This window comes from Pelodiscus sinensis, chromosome 3 (genome assembly GCF_049634645.1).
Source record: "Pelodiscus sinensis isolate JC-2024 chromosome 3, ASM4963464v1, whole genome shotgun sequence".
NCBI classification, from domain to species: Eukaryota; Metazoa; Chordata; order Testudines; family Trionychidae; genus Pelodiscus; species Pelodiscus sinensis.
This window is the reverse complement of record NC_134713.1, coordinates 156,015,953-156,028,459: the sequence shown is the minus strand read 5'-3', so window position 1 is coordinate 156,028,459 and position 12,507 is coordinate 156,015,953. Positions and strand designations below refer to the sequence as shown.

At 49.9% G+C, this 12,507-nt stretch overlaps 1 protein-coding gene across 4 annotated transcripts in view; it reads right to left on the bottom strand.

Annotated features, from left to right (window-relative positions):
• Positions 1 to 12,507, bottom strand: part of DNAH14 (dynein axonemal heavy chain 14) — a 599,282-nt gene that overhangs the window by 434,092 nt on the left and 152,683 nt on the right. For all 4 annotated transcript variants that reach the window (XM_075925276.1, XM_075925277.1, XM_075925279.1 and 1 more), the window contains 2 exons: positions 9,973 to 10,027; positions 9,713 to 9,807 (listed from right to left, as the gene is read on the bottom strand). In XM_075925276.1, the coding sequence (XP_075781391.1) occupies positions 9,713 to 9,807; positions 9,973 to 10,027 (150 nt within the window). The remainder of the gene's footprint in view (positions 1 to 9,712; positions 9,808 to 9,972; positions 10,028 to 12,507) is intronic.

Genomic DNA, 12,507 nt, shown 5'->3' with positions numbered 1-12,507 from the left:
TCCGTTGTTTGCTCGAGATGGGTGAGCAGAATGCAACGGAGGTACTGGCCGCGTGCTGCGTGCTCCACAACACTGTGGAGTGCAGTGGGGAGGCCTTCCTCCCTGCATGGATGGCAGCTGAGGCACAGACATTCGAACAGCCCGACACAGGTGCCGTCCGCCAGGCGCGCCAGGATGTGGTGCACATCAGAGAGGCCCGAAGAACAGGGAAGAGGATTCGGGGTTCGTGCGGAAGGCTCAAGTCAGCATACCTGATTCCAGTCATCTTCAAGGGATTTCCTGGCTGTTCCTCTCCTGAGGCCCGGAAGGACCAAAGGATTGAGGTTGCCAGCAACACTACCCAATTGTCCTCACTGTGCCTAGACTAAAGATTATGAAACATAGTGTGCATCTTTTAACCATTCTTGCTTGTTTGTTAGCTATGTTAATATAGTTTGTGGTTTAAATTTTACTGAAAAGTCTCAGTCTCTTTATGCGCCACAAACCAATGACCACTTAAAGCCCCTCCCCCCCCGTGATAGATTAAATAATTTGTTGTCCACAGTTTGTAACCCTTTTAAATTTAATTGGCATCTCCCATCATTTCTTACAGTTACTAGAGTAACACAATAACCAACACAAGAATCAACTGAAAAATAGAACTTTTTATTTACAAGGGGGAGGGGTGGGGACCGTCAACTGGGACGGGGAGGGGGGGCAGCTACTGGGACAGGTGACTCCTGCGAGCGCTCCTTTGGGGGCAGACCTGCACATGCAGAGCAGCCCGCATCGGGGCAGGCTGCATGGGGAGGTGGGCAGGGGCAGGAGGGGGCATGGGCTGTGCTACAGGAGGGATGGCGGGGGCATGGGGTACGGCCATGCCATAATGGATGGCGTGCACTAAATGTACCATAAGGATGTCCATGGAGTTGCGCATCCCTCGGCACTCTGTCAGGAAGGCAACCCAGCCCCCCTGCCGCCACTGCAGGTCCGCCTGCACCCGCTCGCCAATGGAGGCCTGGATTGCCTCCACAGCGATGACATGGCGGCGAAGAAGCTGGTTCCTCTGTCGCAGCCTGCGCCTCCGGGGTTGGCCAGCTGGGGGTGCCGCTGCTGCCGGAGTGGAGGGTCTGGTGCTCGATCCCACTGCAGGAAAGAGAAGAAAGGATGGGTCAGTCAGGCAGGCTGTCCACTGTCCCCACACCTCATGCCCTGAGCCCAGGTGACTCCACAGTTGTGTGGCTTGGGCCCACTCTGTTCCCCTCCTGCCCCCATGTTGTATGTGCAAGGAGGACTGCCCCTGAAGTAGGGTCCTCCCTCCAGTATTGTAAGCACCACTCTGTATCCTGGCCCCATGGAGGGCGGGAGGGTGCTTGTGCTGTGTTCACCTGTGGAACTCCCTGCCGGTGGAGACTGTGAAAAGCTTTGGGCTAATCACTGGTGTTTGACAGGGAGTGAGATGCATCCCCACACAGTGCCTGGGAGCACATCTGGCAGAGGCGGTCTGGGTTCTCAGATCCCCTCGTGTGGGATATCTCCTGAACGGAACCAGAAGAGTGACTGGGTGGAGGGGTGTCCCATCCTTGCAGCAAAATTCAGGGGCCCTTCTCCCTCCCGCTATCCCTCCCGCAAGCCCGGTAGCCCAGGGACATGTGTGGCCACAGTGGGGACTTCCCTTGGGGAACCAGCCAAGGCACTGGGAGCAGGCGAGGGGCTCGGTGGGGGCCACAGTCACAGGACCAAGACGCTGCAGCGAACCCAAGAGCAGCTGGCTGTGCCTCACAGCCAGGCATGGGACAGTGTGCCGTTCTCTGTGCTGCAGCCTTGGCGGAGGTGCGGGCTCTGGGTGGAGTCCCTGGGGCCCTGGCTGGTTCCAGCCGGCATCCACCCTTCCCCCTAGTCCCGCTGAATGTGTGAGAGCAGCACGGTCCCAGGAATGCCCTGCAGCTGCCTGCTGCGGCCACGTGCTGCTCGGTCACCAGGCTGCACATGGTTGCACGTGCTGCTTGCTGCCTAATGCTACGCAGCATGTAGCTCACGTGGCCTGAGTGACATGCTCTCCCGCTCCTCCCCCCGCCCTCCGGTAGTGCAAACTGCAAAGACTCACCAGTGGCTTCTTCCTTGGCCTCGGCCTCAGAGGAGCCGCTCGAGGGGGCCTGCTGGGTGGTGGCAACACTGGCCTCCTCTCTAGCAGATGCGCTGCCTCTGTCCTCTCCCTCCCCCACCTCGGTGGGTCGGACGACGGGGGGCCGCTGGCAGGTGTCCACTGGCACTTGCGGAGCTGGCTGGCCCAGAAAGGCATTGAAGCGTCATAGTAGGGGCAGGCATCTGGTCCTGCCCCCGTGCCCTCACTGGCCCGTACGTACCCCAGCCTCAGTTCTTTAACCTTCGCCCGGACCTGCTCACAATTCCAGGCGGGGTGTCCCTGCTGGCCCACATTCTCGGCCAGCCGTGTGTAAAGGTCCACATTGCGGCGCCGGGACCTTAGGTCGAGGAGACCCTCCTCCTCCTGCCAGAGGTCCAGGAGGGTCTCCAGCTCCCTGGGGGTCCAGGATGGGGCCCACCGTTTGCGGCCCCTGGGGGCCACCTCTGCTGGGAGTGCAGGGGGCTCACCGGCTGGAGCTGCCATGGCGCGGGGAGATGGGTGGCTGGGCAGTACAGGGGCATGTGGCAGAGCTCAGGCTGCAGGGTCTGCAGCACGCTCCTGCCACAGGCGCCCAGCAGCCTGCGAGCTCTTTAAGAGCTTGAGTTACCAGGAAGTACAGGGCTCCTACGGGGTCTCCAGCCGTCCAAACCGCTTTTTTCCGTTTCTTCTACTTTTCCGGAAAAGCTGTCTATACTGGCCCTTTTCCGGAAAAGCTTTTCCAGAAAAAGGACTTTTGCCCGAGCAGGAGCAGCATAGCTTTTCCGGAAAAGCGGCCGATTTCGTACAGTAGATCGTCATTGCTTTTCTGGAAAAGCAAGCGGCCAGTGTGTAGACAGCTCGCAGCTTATAAGTGGCCCAGTGTAGACACAGCCTTATATGTCTCCATTCTGAAGAGAGTGGAGAGGAGGAGACTATGACAACTCTAGTTGTCTTCCAGAAGTCTTCTCATTGGAATGCTTGGGCACCTTCATGTATCTATCACCATAAGGGTCCCACATGTTCCAAAAAGGCTATTGTGATGTGCTTATGTGCAAAAGAGGGAGGACAAAAGAGGCTGGTATCAGAGCATTTGAGAGTGGTAATGTGGATTTTCATCCTAGTTAGGTATTGAATAAACCTGTTTAGGGACAATCCCAGTAGAAGAAATCTATAAGAATAAGGGAGAGAACTGAAAACACACAGGTGAGAGTCTTAGGGAAAATCTTCTTCATAATTGGCTCCTTAAAGATTTTTCTCCTAGAAAATGTATAGCAAGCCCTAAAATCATAGAATACTAGGACTGGAAGGGACCTCAAGAGGTTGAGTCCAGTCCCCTGCCCTCATGGCAGGACCAAATACTGTCTAGACCATCCCTGATAGACATTTATCTAACCTAGGGTATGTCTACACTACCCCGCTAGTTCGAACTAGCGGGGTAATGTAGGCATACCGCACTTGCAAATGAAGCCCGGGATTTGAATTTCCAGGGCTTCATTTGCATAAGCGGGGAGCCGCCATTTTTAAATCTCCGCTGCTTCGAACCCCGTGTAGCGCGGCTACACGGGGCTCGAACTAGGTAGTTTGGACTAGGTTCCCTATTCTGAACTACCGGTACACCTCGTGGAACAAGGTGTACCGGTAGTTCGGAATAGGAATCCTAGTCCAAACTACCTAGTTCGAGCCCCGTGTAGCCGCGCTACACGGGGTTCGAAGCAGCGGGGATTTAAAAATGGCAGCTCCCCACTTATGCAAATGAAGCCCGGGAAATTCAAATCCCGGGCTTCATTTGCAAGTGCGGTATGCCTACATTACCCTCCTAGTTCGAACTAGGAGGGTAGTGTAGACATACCCTTACTCTTAAATATCTCCACAGATGGAGATTCCACAACCTCCCTGGGCAATTTATTCCAGTGTTTGACTACCCTGACAGTTAGGAACTTTTTCCTAATGTCCAACTTAAACCTCCCTTGCTGCAGTTTAAGTCCATTGCTTCTTGTTCTATCCTCAGAGGCCAAGATGAACAAGTTTTCTCCCTCCTCCTCTTGACACCCTTTTAGATACCTGAAAACCGCTATCATGTCCCCCCTCAGTCTTCTCTTTTCTAAACTAAACAAACCCAATTCTTTCAGCCTTCCTTCATAGGTCATGTACTCTAGACCTTTAATCATTTTTGTTGTTCTTCTCTGGACCCTCTCCAATTTCTCCATATCTTTCTTGAAATGCGGTGCCCAAAACTGGACACAATACTCCAACTGAGGCCTAACTAGCGCAGAGTAGAGTGGAAGAATGACTTCTCGTGTCTTGCTCACAACACACCTGTTAATGTATCCCAGAATCATGTTTGCTTTTTTTGCAACAGCATCACACTGCTGACTCATATTCAGCTTGTGGTCCACTATAACCCCTAGATCCCTTTCTGCTGTACTCCTTTCTAGACAGTTGCTTCCCATTTTGTATGTGTGAAACTGATCCTTCCTTCCTAAGTGGAGCACTTTACATTTGTCTTTATTAAACTTCATCCTGTTTGCCCGGGACCGCAAGAGGCGGGCACCCGCCTGGTCTAGTGCGGACATCGTGGACCTCGTCTACGACCTCCGCACTAGGCACAGGAAAGTGGCTGTCTACGGCAGGAGAGCTGCCAGCTTGGCCACCCAGGAGCAGGTGTGCATGAAAATCAAGGTGGTCCACTGAGACCCCCGACCTTGAGCCCTGAGCTTACAATGGCCGTACTGGGTCAGACCAAAGGTCCATCTAGCCCAGTAGCCTGTCTGCTGACAGTGGCCAACACTAGGGACCCTGGAGGGGATGGACCGAAGACAGTGACCAAGCCATTTGTCTCGTGCCATCCCTCTCCAGCCTTCCACAAACTTCAGGCAGGGACCCCCTGGCTAATATCACTCCATGGACCCAACCTCCATGAATTGATCTCACTTCTCTTTAAACTCTGTCCTAGTTGTAGCCTTCACAGCCTCCTGCAGCAAGGAGTTCCACAGGTTGACTCTTTGCTTTGTGAAGAACAACTTTCTGTTACTAGTTTGAAGCCTGCTACCCATTCCTTTCCTTTGGTGTCCTCTAGTCCTTCTATTATGGGAACTAATGAAGAACTTTTCTGAATGCACCCTCTCCACCCCACTCGTGCTTTTATAGACCTCTATCAGATCCCCCCTCAGTCCCCTCTTTTTTAAACTGAAAAGTCCCAGTCTCTTTAGCCTCTCTTCATATGGGACCTGTTCCAAACCCCTCATCATTGTAGTTGCCCTCCCCTCTCCCACCTCCTTTTCCCAGTCTCCCCCAGTTTTGTTCAATAAAGAGAGATTCTATTTTTGAACACAATTGTCCTTTATTTTGTACATCAGGAAGGGGGGCTAGGGAAGGGTAAGTGGAAGGAGGTGAGGGAGGAATGGGGTACGAGCCCCCGATGGGGAGGACTGTGGTGGCTCTGCGGGCTTCTGGGGGTGGAACCTCTCCTGCAGCCCCCCAATTGCCCCCTCTCTCCAGATGGCAGCCTGCGGCAAGTACAGCCGGTCTGATGGCAGAGTGATGTGATGTGCACAGTGTGGGTACTCCTGGCAATCCAAGCCAGGACTGCTTTGCAAGCGGGGCACCCCTGAGAACTGTCTGTCCGGGGTGGGGGTCGGGTCTCTTTAAGCACAGCCCTCTGCTAGCCTGAGGCAGCAACTCCACGCTTTAAGTCCTCATCTGATGCTCTGCCGGCACTGCTTCCGGCCATCCTTAACCCCGGTTCAGGGTTCACTCAATGTGGACAAGCTAGTTCGAATTAGGAAAACGCTAATTCGAACTAGTTTTTTGTCTGGATGCTTTAGTTCGAATTAACTTAGTTCAAATTAACTAATTTGAACTAAGTTAGTTCATAAGAACATAAGAACATAAGAACGGCCGTACTGGGTCAGACCAAAGGTCCATCTAGCCCAGTATCCTGTCTACCGACAGTGGCCAGCACCAGGTACCCCAGAGAGGGTTGACCGAAGACAATGATCAAGCGATTTGTCTCCTGCCATCGCTCTCCAGCCTCTGACAAACAGAGGTCAAGGACACCATTTTATCCCCTGGCTAATAGCCTTTTATGGAGACCACATCTGTACACAGTATTCAAGATGTGGCCGTACCATAGTTTTATACAGGGGCAGTAAGATGTTCTGGGTCTTATTTTCTATCCCTTTCCTAATAATTCCTAGCATCCTATTTGCCTTTTTGACCACCGCTGCACACTGTGTGGAAGTTTTCAGAGAACTGTCCACGATAACTCCGAGATCTCTTTCCTGATTTGTCGTAGCCAAATTAGCCCCCATCATACTGTACGTATAGTTGGGGTTATTTTTCCCCGATGTGCATTACTTTACACTTATCCACATTAAATTTCATTTGCCATTTTGTTGCCCAATCACTCAGTTTGGTGAGATCTTCTTGGAGTCCCTCACAGTCTGCTTCTGTCTTGACTATCCTAAACAGTTTGGTATCATCTGCAAACTTTACTACGTCACTGCTTACCCCTTTCTCCAGATCATTTATGAATAAGTTGAAAAGGATTGGTCCCAGGACTGACCCTTGGGGTACACCACTAGTTACCCCTCTCTAATCTGAAAATTTACCATTTATTCCTACCCTTTGTTTCCTGTCTTTTAGCCAGTTCTCAATCCAAGAAAGTTCGCATTAGCGCTGTAGTGTAGACATACCCTGAGTATGGTTATCCAGCCAGTTATGCACCCACCTTATAGTAGCCCCATCTGAGTTGTATTTGCCTAGTTTATTGATTAGAATATCATGTGAGACCGTATCAAACGCCTTACTAAAGTCTAGGTATACAACATCCACCGTGTCTCCCTTATCCACAAGACTCGTTATCCTATCAAAGAAAGCTATCAGATTGGTTTGACTTGATTTATTCTTTACAAATCCATGCTGGCTGTTCCCTATCACCTTGCCACCTTCCAAGTGTTTACAGATGATTTCCTTAATTACTTGCTCCATTATCTTCCCTGGCACAGAAGTTAAACTAACTGCTCTGTAGTTTCCTGGGTTGTTGTTACTTCCCTTTTTATAAATGGGCACTATATTTGTCCTTTTCGAGTCTTCTGGAATCTCTCCTGTCACCCCTGAATTTTTCAAAGATGATAGCTAGAGGCTAAGATACCTCCTCTATCAGCTCCTTGAGTATTCTAGGATGCATTTCATCAGGCCCTGGTGACTTGCAGGCATCTAACTTTTCTAGGTGATTTTTAACTTATTCTTTTTTTTACTCCCTAGCATCCACTATGTTAGGCATTCCTTCAGATTTCTCAGTGAAAACCAAAACAAAGAAGTCATTAAGCATCTCTGCCATTTCCAAGTTTCCTGTTACTGTTTCTCCCTCCTCACTGATCAGTGGGCCTACCTACCCTATCCTTGGTCTTCCTCTTGCTTCTAATGTATTTGTAAAAAGTATTTTTGTTTCCCTTTACTCCCATAGCTAGTTTGAGCTCATTTTGTGCCTTTGCCTTTTTAATCTTGCCCCTGCATTCCTGTGTTTGCCTATATTCATCCTTTGTAATTTGTCCTAGTTTCTATTTTTTTATAGGACTCCTTTTTTATTTTTAGATCATGCAAAATCTCATGGTTAAGCCAAGGTGGTCTTTTGCATATTTTCCATCTTTCCGACACAGCGGAATAGCTTGTTTTGGGGCCCTTAATGTCCCTTTGAAAAACTGCTAACTCTCCTCAGCTGTTTTCCCTCCTCAGTCTTGATTCCCATGGGACCTTACCTATAAGCTCTCTGAGCTTACCAAAATCCTTGCTGAAATCCATTGTCTCTATTTTGCTGTTCTCTCTTTTACCCTTCCTTAGAATTGTGGACTCTATGATTTCATGATCACTTTCACCCAAACTGCCTTCCACTTTCAAATTTTCAACCAGTTCCTCCCTATTTGTTAGGATCAAATCTAGAACAGCTTCCCCCCGGTAGCTTTTTCAACCTTCTGAAATAAAAAGTTGTCTCCAATGCAGTCCAAGAACTTATTGGATAGTCTGTGCCCCGCTGTGTTATTTTCCTAAGATATATCTGGATAGTTGAAGTCCCCCATCACCAAATCTTGGGGTTTGGATGATATTGTTAGTAGTAAAAGAAGCCTCATCCACTTCCACCGGGGTAGATGGACTGTAGTAGACTCCTAGCATGACATCACCCTTATTTTTAATCCCTTTTAGCCTAACCAGAGACTCTCAACACTTCTGTCTCTTATGTCCATCTCCACCTCACTCCAAGTATGTTCATTTTTAATATATAAGGCAACAACACCTCCCTTTTTTCCCTGTCTATCCTTCCTGAGTAAGCTGTACCCTTCTATACAAACACTCCAATCATGTGTATTATCCCACCAAGTTTCTGTGATGCCAACAATGTCATAATTGTACTTATTTATTAGCACTTCCAGTCCTAATTAGAATATATCTTAACTAGACCAATTTATCTTACTACAGTAGATTTCCGATAATCTGGCACCTTTGGGACCTAGGTGGTGCCAGATTATTGACTATGACGGACTATCAGGAGGTACTATAAGGGGGCATACTCCCAACCCAATCCCCTTCCCCCACTTTAGTCTAATTCTTGGGTCCCAGAGCTGCCGCTACAGCCACGCGTCTCCCTCCAGGCACTGGGGCACATGCATTGAGTGGCCGGCTTTGAGCTGGGGCCGACACAACCCAATTCCCCTCCCCTCCAACTTCCCCAGAGCCAAACACCTCTCCTCCCTGCTGTAACCCAATTCCCCCTTCCCACAACTTTATGCTCAGGTCCCGGAGCCGGAGCCAGAGCCATGCGCACTCCCCCCCCGATCTGCCTCCCCTTCTCCAGAGCCAGGCATCTCTCCCCCCCAGCCTTATGTCTGGGTCCTGAAGTAGCTGCCTGTGCTCAGTGGCCAGCTGCTAGCACGTACAGGCTGGGACGCTGTGCACAACCCAGCATGTGCATGCAGGGTATGACGCAGTGCGCTGGGGCCCATGAGTGGAACATCGCGGGCCATGAGCGTGCATGCGGCTCACAGCAGCCCGGCCGTGAGAGTGGCAGACCTGAGCGGTTCCGGGTTCTATCCCAGTTCCATCAGGAGCTGCAATTTTTTTCCATCAGGAGCCTCAGGTTGGCCACCCCTGCACTAGGCTCTTGCCATTTTGATGCCGGACTATCGGGAGTGCCAGACAATTGGATACTGGACTATTGGAGTTTTACTGTATATATAAACACAACTAACTGAAAAGCTAGCTATGTGGACACAATGACACACCATGACATGCCAGATGGGGTTGAGAGAGAATTGTAGCTGTGGTTGGTCTTAAAATCCCAATACAAAACGTATATGACAAATCAACATTTTAAATAAAGCAGGAGTTGGACCACCACTAATGTTATCCTCTCTCCCTCTCGTTTGTATTTGTCTCCTTTTCTTTTTGCCTTCTATTTTTTCCTTTCTTCTGTTATCCTTTGTTCATATCCCTAAGTATCTCTCCCCCATCCACTCCATAGCATTTGCTAATTTCATTTTTTGCTTGGTGCTTTCTGCTATTACTAATTCATCAGTATTTGCTTTATGAAGTGATACTAGCAATCATACATACCAGTAGTATTTTCTAGACCATCCACAATTCCTTGTAATTTTTTAGAAAACTGTCTTCTATTTGGGATTAAAAAGATATCTGCACAGAATGAAGAACTAGGAAAGAAAATAATCAATGTTCTGAATACTGATAATATATTTTAAAATATTTGTATATTATAATTAAGGTTTCAACTTAAAAAAAAACATTTTAACCCCATTACCATCAGCTGCTATTCTCTGAATACCGTGTTATAAATATGTTTTTAACATTACACTTACCATATGCTTCTTAATTCCACTTTATTATCTGATTCAGGGTTGACTCCAGTGCCTGCTACAGGAAAGAAAGAATAAGTGCTAAACAAAATTGTTTTATATCCCTTAATATGCTTAATCAGTCCAAACAGTGGTTGTAACTTCTACCAATAGGTGGAAAGAGGGAAAAAAAGTGAAAGGTGCTAGAGGCCTACATACACTTACTATAAGAATTCCTGAGCAATAAAAACAAAATCTAACAAATACAATTACAATTCATAAAAGACAAGTAATTCAGACAAAATCCTGATCCAGCAAGGTTTTTCAAATTGAGTGGAATGGCACTTACAGAACAGACGGGTTACATACCTTTTAGTAACTTGATTTCTTTGAGATGTGTTAACCCTGTGTACTGCACAAACTGTGAATATGCTCCATGTTTCCAGAACCAAAGATCTTGTCTTTGGCAGTGTCCAGAGCAGAGGCAGTGGGTATAATACACAAACTGACAGCCTGGTCGCAGCCATACTCTGCCTCCAGAATGTGTACTGTAGCATTGGGGGCAGAGTGTTGGTGCCACCAAGTGTCCACCTTCCCCAGGCTTCAGGCCAGGCAGCCTGGAGCCTCGAGCCTCACATCACCCCACCACCTTGCGGTGCTCCAGAAGGGGGGAGGTTGGCTCCCATGGGGGCAGGGCATGGGCAGAAGGGGCGTAGCTAGTGTCTTGATGCCTCCAGCCTTATCTTCAGCCACTATCCATAGAATCAGAGCTGGAAGAGACCTCAGCAGGTCATCAAGTCCAGCCCCCTGCCCAAGGCAGGACCAATTCCAACTACATCAACCCAGCCAGGGTTTTGTCAAGCTGAGACTTAGAAACCCCTATGGATAGAGATTCCACCATCTCGCTAGGTAACCCATTCCAGTACTTCACCATCCTCCTAGTGAAATAGTTGATCCTAATATCCAACCTAGACCTCTCCCACTGTAACTTGAGACCATTGTTCCTTGTTCTACTATCCGTCACTAATGTCAACAGATTTTCTCCGTCCTCTTTGGAACCTCCCTTCAGGAAGTTGAACTCTGCTATCAAATCTCCCCTGTGATGGGACAGTCTAGCCCCGCACTGGCCTAGGGAGGAGCAAACTGGCCTGCTGGGCTGGACAGGCCCTGTCCCTGCAGCAGTCTGGGGCATGCTCCAACTGTGGGCCAGGTATAAAGGCCAGGGAGACAGCTCAGTTAAGGCTGGCCTCCGGGGAGGGAGGAACTCCTGCCCAGCCTCTGAAGCCCCAGCTGGACCTGTTGCCGTAGCGAGAGCCACCAGACCAGCTGCCTCCACCGCTACTGTCCCCAGGCCAAGCTTGACCGCAACACCAACTACGGTGGGCAGCCCACCCAGCCACTGACACCTCCGTTGCTGCTGCCCCAGACATCGGGCCAGCCAACGTCATTGCCACTGCCAGCCCAGCACCTGAAGGTGGGATCACCGTTGGCCAGGGGACTGGGGTAGGAAACAACCCAGGGCAGGGGACAGGAAAAGCCTTGGTGGGCTTGGTGCGTTTTGGAGAGAACTCCTCACCGAGCCAGTGGTGGGAACCACCCACCACTGATAGGGCCCTGGGTTGGGGCCCAGTGGAGAGGGAGGGCCCAGGCCCCTCTACTCCATCCTCCCAGAGCCTAGACTAGGCCTCAGGGCCTGGGTGCATAATGGACTAGACGTCAGGGCCTGTGTGTGAAGGACCAGGCTTCCGGGCCCAGGTCTGGAAAAGGACTAGGCCTCGGGGCCAGTGGCTAAAGGCTCGACCCCAGGGCCAAAGTGTGCGGGGCTAGGCACCCCACCACACCCCCTCACTCTTCTCTTCTGCAGACTAAACAAACCCAAATCTGTCAGTCTCTCCTCATAGGTCATGCACTCCAACCCCTAATCATTTTGGTCACCCTCCGCTGGACCCTCTCCAATGTGTCCATATCCTTTCTATAGTGGGGGGCCCAGAACTGGACACAATACACCAGTTGTGGCCTCACCAGAGCCAAATAAAGGGGCATAATCACTTCTCTGGATCTATTGGCAATGCTCCTCCTAATGCAACCTAATATGCCATTCGCCTTCTTGGCTACAAGGACACATTGTTGACTCATATCCAGCTTGTCATCCACTATAATCCCCAGATCCTTTTCTGAAGAACTGCTACTTAGCCATTCAGTCCCCAGCCTGTAACAATGCTTGAGATTCTTCCATCCAAATGCAGGACTCTACACGTGTCCTTGCTGAACCTCATCAGATTTATTTTGGCTCAATGCTCTAATATGTCCAGCTCACTCTGGACCCGCTCTCTGCCCTCCAGTGTATCTACCTCTCCCCCTAGCTTAGTGTCATCTGCAAACTTGCTGAGGGTGCAATCCATCGCCTCATCCAGGTCATTAATAAAGATGTTGAACAAAACTGGGCCTAGAAAAGATCCTTGGGGCACTCCGCTAGATACCGATCACCAACCTGACATTGAGCCGTTGAACATTACCCATTGGCAGGGCTCGCCAAGTGGCGGAATGCCCCGCTCGCCA